Source organism: Pinus tabuliformis, chromosome 4_1 (genome assembly GCF_031772625.1).
Source record: "Pinus tabuliformis cultivar Carrire ecotype Pingquan chromosome 4_1, CPIR1, whole genome shotgun sequence".
Lineage (NCBI taxonomy): Eukaryota > Viridiplantae > Streptophyta > Pinopsida > Pinales > Pinaceae > Pinus > Pinus tabuliformis.
In genome coordinates this window covers 78,905,132-78,926,002 of record NC_142303.1, presented here as the reverse complement: position 1 = coordinate 78,926,002, position 20,871 = coordinate 78,905,132, and the positions used below count along the sequence as shown (strand labels likewise).

The 20,871-nt window shown below is 36.6% G+C and overlaps 1 protein-coding gene across 1 annotated transcript; it reads right to left on the bottom strand.

Annotated features, from left to right (window-relative positions):
* Nucleotides 1-4,868: 4,868 nt before the first annotated feature.
* Nucleotides 4,869-9,321, bottom strand: LOC149174266 (uncharacterized). The gene is made up of 2 exons (XM_089420787.1): nucleotides 8,262-9,321; nucleotides 4,869-5,383 (listed from the first exon to the last, which is right to left on the bottom strand). The coding sequence occupies exons 1-2, from the start codon at nucleotides 9,319-9,321 to the stop codon at nucleotides 4,869-4,871; spliced, it is 1,575 nt and encodes a 524-aa protein (XP_089276913.1).
* Between the last annotated feature and the right edge of the window lie 11,550 nt (nucleotides 9,322-20,871).

Sequence of the window (20,871 nt, the reverse complement as noted above, 5' to 3'; positions counted from 1 at the left end):
CATGGTTAACACGTTTAGGATTTGACATTGTTATAAGGAATTTTTATGGTATGCCATGTTAACAATGGAAACAATACACAGAGGAGGCACGAAACTTAGTTGTTATGGCATGTTATATTGAATGGCGGTGAGTGGGTATTAAAATGTGAATGTTATAAACTGCGCACTGCGCTTGTGTATTGCCATACATTGTTTTGATTGCGCGCCGGTTCAAACATCAAAACAAACAGTCAACTGTTATGAACCGGCATGCGTCCATACCCCTTGCTGCGCACTGTTGTTTTGTTTGCACCAAAAACAAGGGATTGAAATGCTTAAGGATTGAATGGATAATGCATGTGAAATTTTGATTTGCTAAAAGAAGATTTGATTGCTGAGCCAAATGTGCCGTGTTTTTATTTTATCACTTGTTTTTGTGAGGCCGAGCGTATGTGTATAGTCCTCAATCTGCCATGCTAAGGCCGAGTGCCTTCTTGCCCATATTTTTGATGCAAACGAGCGTATTTTTTTTTGGTAATTGTTTTTATGATGAGGCCGTATGCATATTTTCCAAATTTTGTGATCAGTCGAAAGCGTTTTTTCAAATATTTTTGGTTAGGGCGAGAGCATCTTGAATGTTTTTTGATGAGGCCGAGAGCCATATGCATGCGCACTACTCAGTTTTCCTGGTTGAATATACACATTAAAACAATGGTTTGAATTTTGGCAATGAAATAAGGCCAGGAGCATATATGGATATTGTTTATATATGTATTTTTGTTTCAAAAAAAAAAACAGAGAGCAGCATATTAACAAGGGTATACAGGTGTATTAAACAGGGAACTAAAAAAGTGTTGTTATAAAGAACAGATTCAAGGAGAGATCAGAATTAAGTTGATTGAGAGGAGGAAGGTAAGCTTCTTCGCTTTCAAAATTTCATTTTGAAAACAAACAAATAATTATATCTTTTTTGTGTCAAAATGAAATTAGTAACAACAGAGGAATTCATTCATTGGTTTACAGAAGCAATGTCAGTCAGAGTAGAGCCAAAATTTCAGATAGAGAGCTAGGGGAAGGAAACTATAGAAAAACTTTACCAGGCGGGGATGATAAGTTTCCTACAAAAATTTGATGGCCACTCTGAACAAATAACCAGGGATTTTATAAACTATTTCAGTCAAGACCAGACACGGGTGGGAGATGTCATTATTCATGTAACCCAAGAATATCTTTCCCAAGCTTTAGATCTACCCATGATAGGTGAGAAGTATTACAAAGGCCTGCACTTCAAGGAGAAAGCTTGGACTTTCTTTATTGAGAAGAACCAGAAAGGGACATTTGATAGAACAAAAGGGATACCCAGGGAATGGTTTAATGAACCATGGGGTGAGTTGGTTTTGGTTATCCAAAAGTTTTTGACCTGTGATAGAGGATATAGCGTGGCCCACTTGTATCATGTCAGACTTCTGCAGCATATAAAAGGGGAGGATAGGATTAACTTGCCTTATTTCCTATATAGGAGCCTTTTGAGAATGATTGAAATAGTCAAACATGAACACAGGCCTAAAGCAGGACAGATTTACCACCAAGGATTAATTAAAATCCTAGTTGAGTATCAGGTGAGATCACAGGGCATAGTGTGGCGAGAATTCATGTCTAAAAATCAATTCATTGAACAGGTTAATGAGGTACAGGATAAAACAGAGTAGGAAAATAGAGGATTGATGAACTCACCCTTGTATCCTAGAACAAGAGCCAAACAACAGAATAGCATGGCCATGCAAGAAAATGAAACATCTGTTATGTCTATTCCTAGAAGATTTAGGAATAAAAGTCCCATTGATTTAGAAAAGGAAGTAGAAACATATTCCCCAAGACAGCAAGAAGAAAATGATATTGCACAAGAGGTATTTGATAAGGATTCTTCATATCATGATGCAGCAGCAACATCACTAATGAAAACAACACAAGATTTTGAGAGAGAAATCAATTTGGGAAGAATCAGGGATTTAATTGACCAATTGGAAATTAGCAAAATCTTGGAGAAACAATTAAAAGAAGAAAACAAGGCAAATAAGAAAGATAATGCTAAATTGGTTAAGGAAAATGAAAAATTAAATGAAGAATTGGGGAGGCTGAAAAGGAAAAATGATCTACTTTCTAAGCAAGCATTTAAATGGCTAAAGGAAAAGAACATGTGGCAGGAAAAGTATGAAAAACAAAAGGTCAAAGCAGCTTTGTTTAGGGAGAGACATGACACAGGACTGGATTGTTTGGTTAGGGCAGCACGATAGGAAGCATCTACAGGTACAACATCTACTACAGAGAGACGGAGGTCAAAGACGAGCAAGCAAGCATGGGGACATGCTTGATGATAAGCAAGGGAGAGATGTTGGGCCTTAGTTTTGGTCTTATTTTTGCTCAAAGAAACTTACTTATCCATCTATTTTCCATCCATTTTCCCTTCATTTATCCCATTTTGATGTATATTTGATATCCATTCAGGTATTTAATTTTAATTGTTCAATTTCTAAAGTTTTTATGAAAAATTGGTTTTTAGTGCAAAATTGGCAGATTCAGAAATTCCCGTATTAGCTCTATGGTTGATGTGGTTGGAAGAAACTTGGGCACGAATGGAATGCATGGATGAACAGCTTGGGAACTAGGACTAAGCCAGCAATGCTTAGTTCGAACAGAACAAGCTTTATTAGGCCCATTTGGTGCTAGTCAACCATGACTAGTCATTCAGGAATCCCATAGAAATAGGACAGTTTTGAGATTTCATAGGAATGGTCATCTTTCTTGGGATGGGAGTAATGAATTTGACTTAGATAGGTGGATGAGAGTAGATGGGTTTTTTTGAGTGAATATAGATCAGTTTTTTCATCAGAATTCTTATTTAAAGCCAAAACTTTGATGGCTTATGTATTGATTTTGTGATATACTTTTATGTTGTGACATCTTTGGATTGAGGAGTTAATTTGAAGACTTGTGTTATTATTATTTTGTTGTTAAATGCTATGGATGTGTGACTGAATTTAAGCTTCTGATATCACCTCTCAAAGTGTGCAAGGCAAGGGTGGAGGGCCCCCATTCCAAGCTAAGTACACTTCCTTGTTAACTAGTTTCATTTCCTTGTAATCTGGTTGATTGTAGCACTACTTTTTCAAAGCTTTATTTCAGTTTTCTTTATGGTTTATGCATAGTGATTGATTTCATTAGTTAATAGCTTATTCATCACTTTATTGATTTGGAAAAACAGGTGTTCAAGTTGGGCATCCCTTCTGCTAAAATGATGAATCAAAACTAGTTTCTTTTGTTTGCATGCAAGTAGTTTTTCATTGAGATTTTGATATTGAAATGAATGAATTATGATGGAATACCTTATGTGTCTCTTAAGTTAAGATCTTCTTTCATTAATAATTTATCCATCTTAAGCTTTTGGTTTCAATCTTTGATTCATTAAGTGATAATTGAGGTGAAGGTGGACTTCTTGAGGTCAAGAACCCTTTCAATGTTTTTCTCTTTTTAAGCTGATTGAATTAGAGTTATAGAATGTATTACTTTTAGCTTTTGAATAACTTATCTTTCAAGGTTTGATTACATCTGATCTTCACATATAGTGAACTTGCCTCAAAGCATAAACAACCCGGATTGATAAGAAATAATTGTGTTAATTTAGGTCCACAAATTAGCTCAACATACCAGATGAACACAGCCAGTGTAGGATGAACGTTGGTACTGGATGAACAGAGTCGGTACAAGATGGATGATATCAGTGCCAGATGAACGAAAGTACCAGGAAAACATAGGTACATGAGTACCAGATGAGCATAGGTACCAGATGAAGGCAGGTGCATGACTACCAGATGAGCATACGTACCAGATGAAGGCAAGTGCATGAGTAACAGATGAACGCAGGTGCACAAGTACTCGATAAGTAGGAACACGGGTATAGGATAAGTAGGAACACGGGTACCAAATGAGTAGGAACATGGTCTAAAAATCTATTAGAGTCAATCCAAAAAATTAGAGTACACAAAGAATCGATTATTTCAACCCTACTAAGAGGAAATCATAAAAAACATGCTTTAAATATAAATTACCTCATAGATACACAAGGATGCTAAAATTTATGTTCTTGGAAATGGTATGAAAATGGTGAGTAGGTTCGAGGTAAAGTTGGTCAAAAATAGAGGACAATATGGGGTATTAAAAGTACCAAAAATTAGACCGAACAATTAGTTATAGTTTAAAAAAGAACCTAAGGCCTATGAATATTCTTTGGCCTTTTCATTTTCATCACCTTGGACGTGCCAACTATATTCTAAAACAATTTCTAGAGAATCAAAATTTCCCTTCTTGGTTTTTCTCACTACTGACTTGGTCTTAGAATTAAAGTAGTACTATGTTTTTTTTTTTCTCAATCTGTCTACTTCTATTATTATACAAAAAGATTCAAAAAGTTATAGCAAGGCCGTAGCCTTGAAAATCTTGCCATGAGATTGACAATTAGCCCAGATGAACACATTCCAAAATTGGTGGACTTCCTTCTGTTGCATCTTCTCCTAAGACTCGAAACATTGCGAAATAGGGACAAGCTGAGACAAATAACCATTGCGCTGCTGTACAGCGCTAAACAAGGACTTTCAGACATACAGACCCAAACAATCGACACAGAGACATATAGACACATACTATGACCTATCACAGGCAGAATTGCGAGTTTCAAAAACAGAGTAATGTGCCTACTTCTTAGGCTGTCGAGAGCAGAATGCCATACAAGATTAGTCATCATCTGTAGTGTAGGGTTCCTCCACTACCCTGCATCCAAATTGAAAAGATTCTTCCGAGTCTGAGCGGAGGACCACCGAGCTGGTTGGGACTCCCTAAGCAGGCTCGCTTGGACCAGCAGGGGCAGCTTGAGTCGCCAAGGAGGAGCTTCCCATGACCGGGCATTGAATATCAATTGGAGGCACTATCCCTTGTTCTGGTGGAATTGCCGGATGTGCTGCTGCCTGGCCGCTGAGATTTTCACAATTTTCTATAGTAACAGAAACTAAGAAAGTGGAATTGGCAAGAGTGCAGGGGATACGATAATGGACTGTTGGATGCACCGCATGCTCACATTCAACCATCCTTCCATGCCCATGACCTCTGCCTCTTCCAGCTCTAGTAACATGAGGGCGGTTTTTCTTAGGTGCCAACTCGACCGAGGAAGAGGGGGAGATGGGGGCAGACCTCTGAGTGGTGGCACGTACACGTCTGCTTCCAATTCTAGGACGCTCTCTTGGCATTGCAATATACAGAGGATTACCAAGTGTGAAAATACATGGAGGGGAGTGACTAACCAGAACGTGATCCCTTTGAACTTGAACGCATTGCCTATGAAACACTCTCGAGCCTGAAATAGAGATGGAATTGGGCACTGAGAGTGAATGCCCCTGAGCTACCAACAGCACCACCGAGGAGTGGGAAGAGGCTACAAAGGAATACGAAGAGGCTGCAGAGGAATGCCAAGAGACCGTAGAGGAATGCGAGGAGGCCGCGGGAGCGCAAAGATTTTGAAGTGCCATTGCACAATTTACGAGGAGGCAGATGGAGGAGTAAAAGAACCGCATTAATAACCCTGCGTGAGACCAGCTCACTCGTCCTGCAAGGTAACTCGTGGCATGCATGGGCTGACACCTGCCCATGTGAAGCGCCACCTTCATACCATCATACCAATTGAACACTCACATATGGGAGAGAGAGATCTTTCTGTACCAAAGAAGTGCAATCCTGTTTGAGTTGTTCATCGGCTGCCATTTCAAGAGATCCTGAGAAGTAGGGAAGTTGCTGAGTTGTGCCCTGGTTGGCCAATCTGTCTGCGACTTGATTTGTTGTTCTTCTAACATGCTGGAAGGTTATGATTTGGGGATTTCTTAGCTTTTCCTCCAGTGATTCCAATCTACTGATCAGTCTCCAGCTGGATGCTATTTTGACTGCTGTAGTACCTGCTTGTATTCTGTTGGCTACGACTATAAGGATGGATGAGTCTCCTTTGACCTCTAGAGGGAAGAAGTGCTTTTGTTCTGCAATGCAGATCCCTTTCCAAATCCATTCCAAATCAACTGCATTGTTAGTGTCTTTGCCAATCAATCCATAATAGATATGCAATATAGCTCCCGTATGGCTTCTGAAAATTCCTCCAAATCCCGTCGGCCCAAGATTACCTTTGGCTGCCCCATCAAAATTCAACTTGTAAGAGTTAATTGCAGGAGGGGACCAGGATAGCGGAGAGGCTGTGCTTGTTGGAGGACAGGCCTTAACATGGGCTAAAAAGGAGAGGTCCAGATTCCAGTCTTTCAGAATGATACATTCCTACGGAGATTCTGGCAGATCTGTATCATACCAGGTTCTGATGGCTAGAGTTTCTTGAAGATTTTGTTTTAGGAGGAGCCACAAAGCTTCTATTGGCTGGCAGGTGTTGTTGAAGATTCTGTAGTTTCTTTCCTTCCAGAGAATCCAATAAAGAAAGCCTGGTATTAGACTCCAAAGAGAGTTAAGAAGCTGGCTTTTAAAAGGGTTCTTAGTCCATTTCCTTATGGTTTCTGTAACGTCCTCCATCCGAGCTTCCGATCTCCTGTTGCATTTTTCAATTCTCTCCCAAAGTTGCGTAGCTAGCGGACATGTTTCCATTAAGTGTCTGATGGTTTCAGAGTGGAGATTGCAATTTGGGCATCTTGATGGGCCAATGAATCCACGCTTTTGCAGGTTGTCCCAAGTGAGTATGCGCCTTTTACTTAAAAGCCATAAAAAAGTGGAGACTTTAGGCCATACTCCTGGTTGCCAGACTTTTTCCCATATTTGGTCCTTGTCTGTCTGGATAGCTGAGTAGCGCAATTGGTATGCTTCTTTGGTGGTGAATGTTCCTTTGGGCGTATGTCCCCATCTTAGTTTGTCCTGTTGGTTGGAGTATCGAATTCTTCTGTAATTGAGTTCTTGATCTATGTCAGTGTGCGTTTCTCCTTGCCAATCAATCTGCCAGAGGCTAGCGGGTTTCCAGATTTGGAAGTCATGGTGCGTGGGCTGTTGCCAGAATTGATGAACAAATGTGAGGTTCGCCTGCTGCATGTGAGTTTTCCATAGTGGCTTTTGGAATAAAGTTGCCAGTTTCAGGAGTTGTTGCCATGAATCCTCCCAGAACCTTGCCGTTGTGCCTGAGTGAATTTCCCAAAAACTATGCTCTTGAATGAAAGTGTTGTGGAGCTTTGCAGCATTCTATATTAGAGACCCTTGGGTTGTTGTGCTGATTCTGATAAGATCATTCCATTGGTTGCCTGGGGCATATTTTTCTTGCCAGAGTCTTGCCCATGGTGAATGTGGCTTGGAGATCCAATTCCACCATATTCGAGCTCCCATTGTATTGTTGCTTTGGAGAGGATCCCTTAAGCCCAGGCCACCTTCAGATTTGATTTTGCATACTTCTTTCCAGTTGACAAGAGCCGATTTTCTGTTCAGGCCTGAGGAGCCCCATAGGAAGTTGCGTTGAAGGTTGCGGATTGCTTTAAGGACCCATTTTGGTGCTGCCATGATGGAAAAAAGGTACAAAGGCATTGCCTGGAGAACTGATTTGATCAAGACAAGTTTTCCAGCCATGCTTAGAAAGCGAAAAGTCCAAGACAAAAGCCTTGATTCTAATTTGTCTAGGAGAGTCCTCCAAGAAGCATGCTTGATGGCAGAATCAGCTAGAGGATCCCCCAGGTACTTTGATGGAAGCTTGGCAATAGTGAACCCCAGAATTCGAGCAATATTCCTTTGAGTAGAAGGGGGAGTGTTGAAAAAGAAGAGCTGAGATTTAGAAGCATTGATAGAGGTGCCAGAGGCGTCAGAGAAGAGGGAGAGTAGGGATTTGAAAACAGAGGCCTCTTGAGAGGATGGATGACCAAATAACATTGTGTCGTCTACAAACTGTTGATGGGAAAGAGGATTAAGACCATGGAGGGAAATTCCTTTTAAAGCCTGGGTGGAGACAACGGATTTGAGCAGTCTACTGAGCCCTTCTGCCATTAGGACAAAGAGGAATGGGGAAAGGGGATCCCCCTGCCTGATACCACGGGAGGGGCGGAAGGGCGAAGAAGGGGAACCATTCAGCAAGACAGAGATACTAGGAGAGGAAATTAGATTCATAATCCATCTGGTCCAAGTTGAATTGAAACCAAAAGCTAATAACATCTTGTGAATGTAATTCCAACTGAGTTTATCAAAGGCTTTAGAGAGATCTAGCTTTAGAATCATACCTGGTTTTTTTAGAAGCTTTAGAGAGTGAATAACCTCATTCGATAGAATTATACCGTCCATGATCTGCCGCCCTTCTACATAACCCGTCTGCTCTGGAGAAATGAGTAGAGGAAGGAGAGGTTTGAGCCTGTTCGCTATTACTTTTGAGATGAGCTTATAGATGACATTGCATAGCGCTATTGGTCGGTATTTATTAGGCTTATTTGGTTCTTCACCTTTAGGTACCAACGCTAAGAAGGTTGCATTGAGGGAAGGAAGAATCCAGTGCATAATTCTTGATTCCTCCACTAGTTCCCATACCTCTGTCTTGATGAGCTCCCAAAACTCATGAAAGAAATTGGTCATGAAACCGTCAGGCCCAGGTGCCTTACCGTCTTTAAGTTGGGCCATTGCTTCTTCAACCTCCCTGAGTGAAGTGGACTGGAGCAGTTTGTTATTGTGGTCCTCTGTTATGATTCTTGGAATGTGCTGCGTGATAGCTCTAATTTCCTGATCTCTGTTACCTGTGAGCTCCCTGAGAATATCCTGAAAGTAATCTTTGAACTCCTTCTCCATATCTTCGTGTGTTTCTAATCTTGCCCCTTGTTGATTGTTTATGAATGCAATGTTATTGTACATTCGCCTTTGGATGGCAGTTTTATGGAAGAATTTGTTATTCTTCTCCCCCTCCTTGAGCCACCTAATTCTAGATTTTTTATGCAAGAGGATTTCCTCTTGTTGCCTGTGGGCTTCAATTTGATTCCAGAGGATCTGCTCCTGATGTGTCTGCTCCTCTGTCCTACCTTCCAGGATGAGAGTTTGTTGAAGCGCGTTCATTTGCTGTTCCAGCCTCTTGCGATTCTCCTGGATGTTGCCAAATTGTGTACGATTCCAGACTTTGAGGACTTGTTTTAAATTTTTCAACTTTTGTTGGAATTGATACATTTTGGCACCCTTTGGAGGGATGAAAGATTGCCATGCTTCACTTACCACTGTCTTGAAGTTGGGATTTGTGAGCCAGAAGGCTTCAAATCTGAAAGGTCTATTACTTCCAGTGCCCGGCCGAGACCATTGTAGCATTATTGGCCAATGATCGGATCCTCCTTGGGGTATGATAGAAGCATGGAAGTCCCCTACCAGATGTATTGCATTATTTGAAATGAGGAACCTATCGAGCCTGGAGGCTATATGATGTATGCCCCTGCGCTTATTGGTCGAAGTAAAGACTCCATTGGAGGTTGGAATATCCATGAGTTGATTGTTATGAATGAATTCTATGAGGCCATTGCTGTCACTTTCTAACCTGATTCTGCCTCCTTTTTTCTCCTCCATTGATTTTATGATGTTGAAGTCGCCGCCACCGATCCAGAGGGGGAACTGCCTGTTTTCATTGAGAATAGTAAGAGTTTCCAGAAGATCTAGTTTTTGCTGAAGAGTCTGCGGAAAATACACATTTGAGAGATGCCCATGGATGTTAGTGCCAATGAGATGGAATGACGCTTGGATGAGGTGATGGGTGGCATGAAAATCATATAGAGTAAGAATCTGCAGATTCCACAAAATGGCTAATCCGCCTGAAGCCCCAGAGGCATCGACTGAAACTGAGCAGCTACCTGCCCAGATCTTGTTACGAATTCTTTCTATAGCAGTGTTGTTGCTTTTTGTTTCTTGAAGAAAAACTATTGACGATTTTTCTTGTTGAATCAGGTTTTTTATCATACGGTGTTTTGAGGGGCTATTGAGTCCTCTCACATTCCAGGAGATGAGCTTCATGGACAATGGGGTTTGGGTTTATAGAACTTTGTCAACTTAGGGAATCGCCCTGATTCCATAAGTATTTCTCCTACTATGATAGTCCTTTGAAGGTCTATCTTGCGCCCCCTTTTCTTAGTTTCTTTGAGAAATTTTTTTCCGTCCCAAGGGCTTCCTGCTTGTATACCAAGACTTTTGTTGTGCTGCGCTTTGGTTAAGACTCCTTCAAGCCTGTCGATTTGCCAAGGGGGTATTGAGTTATATTCTTTCTGTTTGCAAGCCGTTTCAAGTTTGAAGATATCTAGACCATCTAGGCTGACATGCTCCGGATCTTCCTCCATGATGATAGGGGAACTCTGGTCTTCCACATCTGCGGCGTCCTATAGACTGAGAGCAAGAGCTGCATCTAGATCCATGGCCGAGGGCTGCTGGTTGAAATCTATAACATATTTCCCCTGGGAAGAGGGGAAAAGGCCGAGGTCAGAAACCATTTTATTATCTGAAAGAGGATTGGTTGAAGGGCAATAAGTGATTGGAACGGAGGACTGCATGGGAGCAGAGGGAGTATGGGAGGATGAGGGCAAGGAGGTGTTCTCCTGAGGTTCAGAGCTTGGTTTATCCTGAGGATCAGGAGAAGAAAGCAAAATGAATCTGTTCTGGGTATCTGTTTTGATGGAGCTGTCAGGGACTGCCTGGTTTTTCTTGGCATGCCTACGGCGGTTTGGAACTTTAGTGAATCCTTCCGAGTCTTTATTGGATTCATTGGTTGAAGATTTGGACTGCGAGTTCAGAGGACAATCTCGGAAGAGATGGCCGTGTTCATGGCATTTACGGCAGCGAAAGGGGATATGCTCGTAATCTAAAGGTTGGGTCCATTCAAAATCATCGTGAAAGAGACTTACCGAGTCGGCTAGAGCTTTGGTCAGGTGCATCTGGACACAGATCCTGACATACGAGGTATATTTGCGGGTTTTTGTTTCCTCAGCAACTTTGATGAAGGTCCCTAGTTTGTTGCCAATATCTGCTAGCGTGTCTTCTTTCCAATATTCCACTGGGAGGGAATACATACGTATCCATACTGGAGCCCAACTGAAATCTTCTTTGTCAGGGTTGAACCTTGGCTTCCATTCCGTGAGATAAAGTCCTGAAGAGTTAAAGAAATACGGGCCGCCTTCGAATATGCGCGATTTGTCCTCCACACAATGGAAAATGGCTGTGAAGAAGCCTTTCGGTCCAAGCTGTAGGGTAACCTGTCCTTTGGGCTTCCATTTTGAAGCTATCCATCCCTGCAGCACCTTTTCAGTAGGCCAAAATCCAAGAAACTTTCCTATTAGCGCATGATCCTGCATGTACTAGATCTCACCGTTAATGCGATGACTTGGAAGATCAACTTTGATTCGTTCTGCAGCCTTCGGGATGCAGGTAGCCGAGGTCACCTTTGGCTGTGACAAAGAGGCTTTTTGTTGCTCATCTTTTTCTTTGTCATCTGCATTGCTTTGTGCTGAGTGAATCACTTTGTCGTTCGTCCTTTGTCCTCCCTGATCTGTTTCAGGGAAAGCGCCAGAAGGGGTCAGAGGAATTGCATGCTGGTCAATGTCAGAGGCTGGAGTTGTGAAAGGAGGGGGGGAGGATCCCACCCCTCCTACAGGCGAAGCCATTGAAGGCCGTCAGAAGGAGCCCGACGGCGCGAGTTCGGAGGGTCAGAGGAGTGCAGCGATTAGGGTTATCAGAGTTCAGTCTCCTGTATATTTTAGTTTCAACCTGGTAAGGCGTAGTACTATGTTAGAGAAGGAACAATATTAGAAATTGTTTCTCGTTTAGAAACAGGTTTAAACAAAAAAGAGTCCCAAGGAATATTATTGGATATAGGTGTCATTGAAGTTTTGGTATATGTTTGAATGATTGGAGATCTAATACTCTTTGTATGTTGCTCCAATGCCTCTTTATCCTTGTGAGAAGAAATATTTTTGGATGTTTTCTTATTATTCTCCACATCAACCTCCATCTTTTTCACTTTATATATTCTCAGTTTGTTTCTGTTCTTTATTTTTAGGAGAATTGATCACAATGATCTCATGTTCATGTATTGATTGTTGGTTTGTTGACTTCATTGTTTCTGGATCCTTTTGTTTTTCCTCAGGAACCTCTGTAGTTATAACATATTTTGTGCCATGTTGATATTTCTTTATTTCTTCCCTTGTGACTACTTCTTCACCTGTAATGGAAACATTTGTTGTTTTTATAGTTTGAATTCCTTGCTCTTCTTCAGAAATAAAGGAAGGATTTGAAGTAATATTTTTAAAATAAAATTGAAAGAATTCAAAATATTTTAGTTCTTCTACAAAAATATTGACATGGAGACTTTTCTCCCTTAAGAATCCTTCAAAAATATCTTCCCTTAATTCTTGTAATTTGGTCCTTTCTTTAGCATATAATATATTTCCTCTGTCATAGGCCTGCTCGAAATCATCAATGTATATGAAAATATTGTCGAAAGGGGTATCCTAATGAATGGATATTTTCACATAGCTTACTATTTTATAATGATTGCCAATGATTCCATGAGGGTCATATTCATAATGAGGTAAAGAATAAAGCCAAACATATTGTAGATCCTATGCTTCTTCGAACACATGTCCCCTGTCTCTGATGCTTATTTCTCCAAATTTAATTGGAAAGATAGGCCAAATTTTCTTTTGCAGTTTACTCAATTTCCGAGCCTGGTCATACAAAGCAAATTGAATTACTACTTCCCTGAGAGAAAGTATCTCAAGAATGTATATGGGTAGAATATGAGGACCAACTTCACTACCATAAAGTCTTATATAAGAAAATAATTCTTCAACAAACTAGTGACCTATTGATTCCAGACCTTCTTTGCGACTTTCACTGATTCTAGGAGGGACTTTACAAAAATGTATTTCATGTAGAGGGATCATAACATAATGAAAAATATCATAAAAATGGAATTTAAAATTTCTCTCCCAAAGGATTGGGGAATAATTCTGAATGGGGAGTTGTTGGTCAACGGGATAGTTCCATTTCATCGGGGGAAATGGGACCAAGGAAATAATGATATCCATTCGAAAAGAAGACATATGAAAAACATGTTTCTAGTAGAGAGGAGAAATTAATCATAATTTCAAAGTGTCAGTGATGTTTTGTGATAAAATATCAGCCCAATTTTGGTGCTTTGCATCATGCATGATACTATGGATTATGGGAATCTATTTGATTTTACAATGTTTTGGATTGTTTTCTCCATATATCCAGGTTAATAATTTTATAAGAAATTGAGTGGGTTTATTAAAAATAGAAATGGGATATTTCTTGGAAGCTTTGATCTTAAGACCCTCCTCTTCTTCTCACAACCGACTTTCAATTACTTTATTGTAATTTTCCTTAATGGCTTGAAAACAAGATCTCATAATTTATTTAGGAATTCAATAACAAGATCTCTTTCAGGGGTATTTAGCTTATAAATGGTAGATAAGACTTCTGGCATCCAAGAGGATATAAAATTCTTGTTATAATCTGATATCGTGCATGTTGGGATGTCAACATGTGCCAAAATCTATGAAATCATATCATCATAAGAGAATATTTTAGCCTTAGTAGCCACTCGATGCAATTCAATTTTTCTAATTCCCTCCAAAATATTATTCTTTGACTTGGAAGCCCTGGTAGCTTTCAACCACTCTCTATTCTCAAAATAAAAAATATCCTCCCACTTAATCGTACCTGCTTTCTAAGTTTTATAAGTGGAGTCAGAGACGAGAGCTGGGTTGAGGTTGTATTCCTCGGATTCTGTGTTTTCTACTTCTTTCATCTTTCCTTTTATATGCTCCATCGCTTATTTCATAGAAAGTGACTTTTGCTTCTTTCCCATTTTATTTCTTGCAAACAAAACCATAAAAGATGAGTTATCTTTGGTAAAAATTCTGAAATACGGATAAGTAACCCTTTAAGAGTATAATTTTACCTAAAGAAATTTCATTATGTTCTTTATATTTCTTTATAATTCAAATCTATATTAAACAAACCTAATAGGTTGAAACAACATACAAACTAAAATGAGTTGGGAAGTTTATGAATTTTGATAAAAATTACCTAATAGGTTGAAACAACATACAAACTAAAATGAGTTGGGAAGTTTATGAATTTTGATAAAAATTGGGGAATGTGTGAAGTAATTCATATGAGTTGATCATTAATTTTTTATTATGTGGCCAACTATTTTCTTCCATAAATCAAAACATTCGCAAAGGAATTTAAAGTCGAAACCAAATAAAATTCATTTAAGCGTGAAAATTGGAAATCAAGCTTCAAATCAATTTATTGAAAATTAAGAAAAAATAAAATATTACGTATATCAATAAAAATAACAATTTATTGGACAATCGGGTAGTCAGATAGTCAGATGGTTATTTATTTGTCTGAATATATTTATCATCTTCCGACCCCAACTACACGAGTCTAGATATACCAAAATGTTGGACGGTGAATGATAGTCAAGAGGTCGGAAAGTCGGGAAGCAGAGTTGAAACTTGATAGAGAAAAAAATAAAGTCAACCTAACTGCACAATCGAAAGGTCAGGGAGTCGGGAAGTCAGAGAGTCGTGAGGCAGATGTGAAATTTGTTGTCAACCAACAGAATCTGACCTCAGCTTATTAAGTTATTTTTCTTATTTCTTTCAAAAAAAAATTAGGAAGATAAGAATTTTTTTATATAGGTCCTTTGTTTTTGTCCTTTGTACAAAAAACAAAAAAGAGGGTTGTTGTAATCCTAACAACAAAAGGGGACATACTGGAAGAATCAATTATCTCTGTTAAGCTTATATTTATAGTTCAAATAAAAGAAAGATTTCAGAAAATTATTCTAAGCTATGATTTATCTCTGAGATACTCAATAGATTGACAAAACAAAATAAATGATCGAAGTATAAGTAATAATGCAAGAAATGAAAATTTTATGAAATAAGTTTCAAATAATCAAGTTACTTATATATTTAGAAACTTATAAGCCAATCATCATCTAAATTTTTAAAATTTAAGTTTATGATTTAATACTATCAAAGTGTTTCTTTGCTTAGCGTTATAATCATCTCTCTTTAAACCTTTAATTGCTACACTTTTGTGAGCGCAAATATCCCCTTTAGTTAAATTACAAACATCGACCTACTACCAGCAAGCATTTATAGCCTGGATGGATTTATTTTTTCTTCTTTGAATAATTTTAAACTTCCTATTTTCATTTTATAGCTTATGACTAATTATGAAATTTAACATAGATAGCTAAGTGACTAAAGTGGTGTATTAGAGAGTTGCTTTGATAGAAAATACTTTGATGTATTAGAACAAACTAAAATTCTATATTATATTATTAATTTTTCGAGAAAATTTGGTTTATTTTTTAAAAAATTTCAAGATGATGGAACTCTTATCACATAAAATAGTCAACCAAAAACTTTTCTCACTATTGAAAGTTTATGTACGATCTAAAGTAATATCAAACATTTATGGATTCTTCATATGTTGAAACCACTTTGTCCTTAAACATTAATTTATTTGGAAGAATAATATAATATATTGGTAAAAACATTATTCTTGGAATATGAAATCATATTTGAAAATCTACAACTAAAGAAACAAATGAAAAGAAAATGGATGTACACAAAGTTTGAAAAAGAACTAAAAAGTAAAACAAAAACAATTTTTAGGATACCAACATCCTTTAGTAAAATGAATATTTACATATATGATCTTGAAAAGATTTCTTATGAAAAATATCTTTTCAATATTTGCCCATTTATTGGAAAATTTTCTACTTGGCCTTGTAATGTTTGTAAGACGTAAGTGGAAGGACTAAGCTTTGAAAACATTTTAAAAGGGCCAATGGAAAGATGTTGAAAATTAGAGTGTTTTCTTTTCTCCTCATGGATTTTATCCCATTTGATAACTAAGTCACCAACAACAAAATCTCTATCAGACGCTAAATGTTTATCAAACCATTTTTTGATAATTTGTTGATGTTCATGAAATTTGTCTTTTGCCTTTTGTTAATCTTCTTCCAATTTTAGCAGCAATGTATATAATAGAACATCCATATATTCAATTGAATTATGTATTATAGAATTAGCTAATTAGATAGAAGGCAAGAAAATACTTGGTGGAAATATGGCTTCCTTACCATATACTAGAAAGTACGGGGAGTTCCCCAATGCTCTTTTAGGAGTAACTCTATCAGCCCATAGGGCATTAGATAATTGATTATGCCAATTTATTTGGTGTTTCTTTGGTGATTTTGAACAGCATTTTTCAAAATTTGAATCAAGATTTTGTTTGTGGCTTCCACTAAACCATTAGCTTCAGGGTAATAGTTAGCATAAAATTTGATTTCATACCTTTATCTAGGCAAAATTCAGTCATCTTATGAGAAGAAAAATATGAAGCATTATCAAATACAAAAGATGTTGGAAGTCTAAACCTTGTGTTTATATTGGTTTCTAGGATAGATCGTACCTATTCGTCATTGAATTTTTTTAATGGGATTGATTTCCATCTTATAAAATAATCAGAGGTTGTAAGAATTTATTTATGTAATTTTGAAGAGTTTGGATTAATCTCACCAATGATATCTAATTCCCATTGCTCAAATGGTCCTTCCACTTCAACATGATGAAGAGGGAGAGATGTTATTTTTTATTTTCTTGTTGTTTTTTGACATTATTTCCATTTCCATGTGTATCAATACAAATCTTTGAACAAATTAGGCCAGTAATATCTTGCTCGAAAAATTTTATGTGTTGTGGTTTCTGCACTAAAGTTCCCACGAAAAGGTCCATCATGTAGATCTACTAAGACTTTTTCTGCATCAAATTTCTCAATGCATCTTAGTAATACATTATCATAATTTTTACTATAAACAATGCCATCAATTAACTAATATTTGAAACATTTCATACATAAACCTCTTTTCTTTTTAACTGATAAGTGGTGAAGGGAAAAACCATTAATTAATAAATGCTTGATATATGCATACCATGTATCTCTTGGTACCGATACATATATGATTTTTTATTGATTCATTTCAAATTCATTGTACCATACTATTTTAGAATTAGAACTTTGACCTTCATCTGAATGATATCCTTTTGATTCAACAGAAAATTTACGTCGACCCTGTCCTTTGATGACCTTCGATGGTTTAATTTCTAAATCATATTCCTATAATGAAATCACCCATTTTACTCTTGTTTCTCCTAAATCTTTTTGAACCAACAAATTTTTAACTACGGGGTGGAGAACTATCACTTTCTTATGAGATTTCAATAAGAAAGGTCTAAAGTGTTTAACATATTTATAAATAGCATAAGCTTGCTTCTATGTTTCTAGATAATTTAATTTATCACCCTTAAAGCCGAAACTCATGAAAGAAATAGGACTTTATGTATCTTCAGATTCTTTTCTGAGTGAGTACTGTTGCAGAAGAGATATCAGATGCAAATGTGTATAATAAAAATTATTTATCAAAATTTGGGTTAATTAATGTTGGTGCAGCAACAATAGCCTCTTTAATCTTCTCACAACCATTTTTTTTAATGGCATCCATTTAAAAACATGATTCTTTTTAATCATATCATGCATTGGTCTAACTATTTTAGCATAACATGGAATAAATATTTGAACAAAATTTATCTTTCCTAAAAAAGATTACATAGATTTTTTATTGTGAGGAAGAAAAATTGCAAGATTTATTTTATTCTATCTGAATCAATTACAATACCTATTTTAGAGACTATAAACCCCAATAATTTACGTTCAATGAAAATAAATACAGTCATTCTTGGATTTAATGAGATTCCATATTTTCGACATCTTTCAACGATATTTCTTAAATGATCTACATGTTGAGTTCTTCTCTTTGAATAAACTACAATATCATCCATATACACCACCATGAATTTATTAATAAGTCCATTAAAAGCAATATCCATAGCTCCTTGAAAATTATCTCCAACATTGATTAATCCAATTGGCATTTTTTTATAAGCGTGTGTGCCCCATTTAATTTGAAAAGTAGTTTTAATTTGATCTTATGGTGCAACCAAAATTTGGCTATAATCAGAGAATCCATCAAGAAGAGAGAACATCTCAAATCCTGCAACTAGTTCAAGAATCTGTTCCATTGGAGGAACATGATAATTATCTTTTTTCAGATTCTTTATTTAGATTTCGAAAATCAATTCATATTTTGATATCTCTATTTTTGTTCCAAACTAGAACTAAATTTGATACCCATTGTGAATGTCTTACAAAAAACATATTTGGAGCTTTTAAGAGTTTATTAAGCTCTTCTTTGATCCAACCCTAAAGTCTAGGATGTATTTTCCTCTATTTTTGTTGAAAAGGTTTAGTAATAGATTTAATTGGAATTAAATATATGATTTTAGTGTCATAAACCTTCAAATCATCGTAAGTCCAGGCGAAAACATGCTTGTATTATTTGAAAATTTTAATAAATATATATCGTTCAACAAGTGCAAAATTACTACCCAAATTAATATTTTGTGGTTTTTTTTGTACCCATATTAACAAATTTAAATTCAATTGAAATCTATTTGTTGTATAATTTATACCACCCTTGAGTATATTTTTAAACTCATATAAAGTTTCTAATCAGATTATATATTTTATAATTGAATTTTGACTTTTGTGATCTTCCGAAAAATCAGCTGGCAATTGAGCAACATGTTGATCTTCATCAATAATAGATTTTTTGAAAGTATCTTATAAAGTAAAGAAATCTTTGCTTTGATCATCTTCATCAAAAACTCTCCAGTTTTGGATATTGTTGGGGATTGAAGGTTTAAAAAGAATTTCAACTGAAAATCGTTCTAGAGAAAAAAAATCAACTAGCAAAAGCCTTTATGCAACATTAGCAAGTATATCGACCTCAAAATTTTTAGAGAGGGGTATGGAATCTAATTAAAAGTTCTCAAAGTTTTGATCTAAGTCCCATACTTGTCTATAATTCCTCAAAATATCGGATACACAATGAATATTTTTATTGCATTTTCTTACTATAATTTCTGAATCACTTAAAACTTTGATATTTTTTTATGTCCATTTCAATTTCTTTTTGAAGACCTTGCAATAAAGCTTTGTATTCAACTACATTATTGGTGCGAGGGAAATTTAGTCTGCAAGAAGGGATAAATTTATTACCTTGGGAATCAATTAACACACATCCAATACCATCTCCCTCATTAGATTTGGAACCTTCAAAATATAAATTCCAACTGTTAATTTGATCAATTGTAATGATAGATGGAACCTCATCATATGAAATTTGTCTTGAATTTAAAGCCAGTACCTGCAGGAAGTTTAGGCTTTCTATTTTATTTTCCAATACAAAAAATTCTTCCCGCGATAGGTATCAAATGCGAAATTACCACAATAGGTATCAAATGTATAATATCCCAATGAATATTTAGGAGAATTGATTGGTTCATTAGAATTTTCAAAGGTTTTTAACTGTATATTTCATGTGTTTCTAGTGACTGACCTTGATTTTATTTGGTCTACCATTTAACGGTAGCCATAAGTGAGACCAATTCGTTGAGAAATAGCCATTGTTGGACAATTGGCATTTTCTGTTTGGCTAGTGGCAGTAAGTGTGTTGGCATTGATGTCAACAATCATGCTGGGAGATTAAGTTGGGCACCTGGCATTTCGTGACAGTAAGAAAGTGTGTTGGCATTGATGTCAACCACAGTAGCATGGAGGTATGTGTTAGCATAATGTTAGGTAGGATAACATTGATGTCCACTAGGCTAGTTGTGATGGTAGCAAATGCTAGCATTGATGTGCTTGATGTGTCAAGATCAGAGGGAGTCCTATGGTTTTTACAGTCTCTGGTAGAGAATCATCACAGTAGCAGGCCTATTGGAAAATACATAAAAGGATGGCTATGTTGGTCGAGGATTCCAAGATTCCAGGCAATGGAAGAAGATTCAATGTGCAAAGAATGGTAGAGAGTTTGTAGCCATGTTTTAGGTAGAAAATGGGCTCAAGGACTGTTGGGACTAAGAAATGTCATATTTTCATCCACCTTTTTCTTCACTATTCCTTACATTTCATCATCCCATTAACCTTTTATCATATCATTTTCATAAATACATTTGGGTTTCATATTCTTATTTTCCATTTTATTCATTTTTGTATTACAAGTGAATTTATGATTAAATATTAGAAAATATACATATTTTTATATATATCTCAAGAATATGTGAGTTTTTTGATGTGTAGGAAATATGTGAAGAATTAATTCCAAGAGACTTCTCAAATATCTCCTCCACCATATTAAGGAGATAATTATTCAAGTCTATTCCTAAGGAGAAGATCATGGAGGATTGGTTGACATATCTTATCCAAGATATGTGAGGGATGTGTGGAGGATTCAAAGGGATCATATTTTGTAATAATGGGAAAGTAGTTGAGAGTGCTTGAGAGAATATTGGATATGTAATTATGAGATGGTTATCTTATTCATGTATATAAGAGAGTTCCCTCTCTTCATTTAAAAAGATAGGGATTAGCTTTAAGAGATAGTTTTGTAATTAGGAGAAGGGGATTCTTAGCTTTGATTTATATTCTTTTATTGTTACACTTTCATGATTTGTTATTTGGTTCTTGTAATATAATTTAAGATATCTTTATTGTTGTGAGCTCACATATGTTGTTTGTCATTCAAATTCTTCACATGTTGTATTGCTTTTCCCTTATGCAATTTCTTGATTTTATAGTTAACGTTTCAATTCCTTCCTAGATTAATTTGATTTCAGTAATTTAGATTAGATTAGATTGGATTAGTTC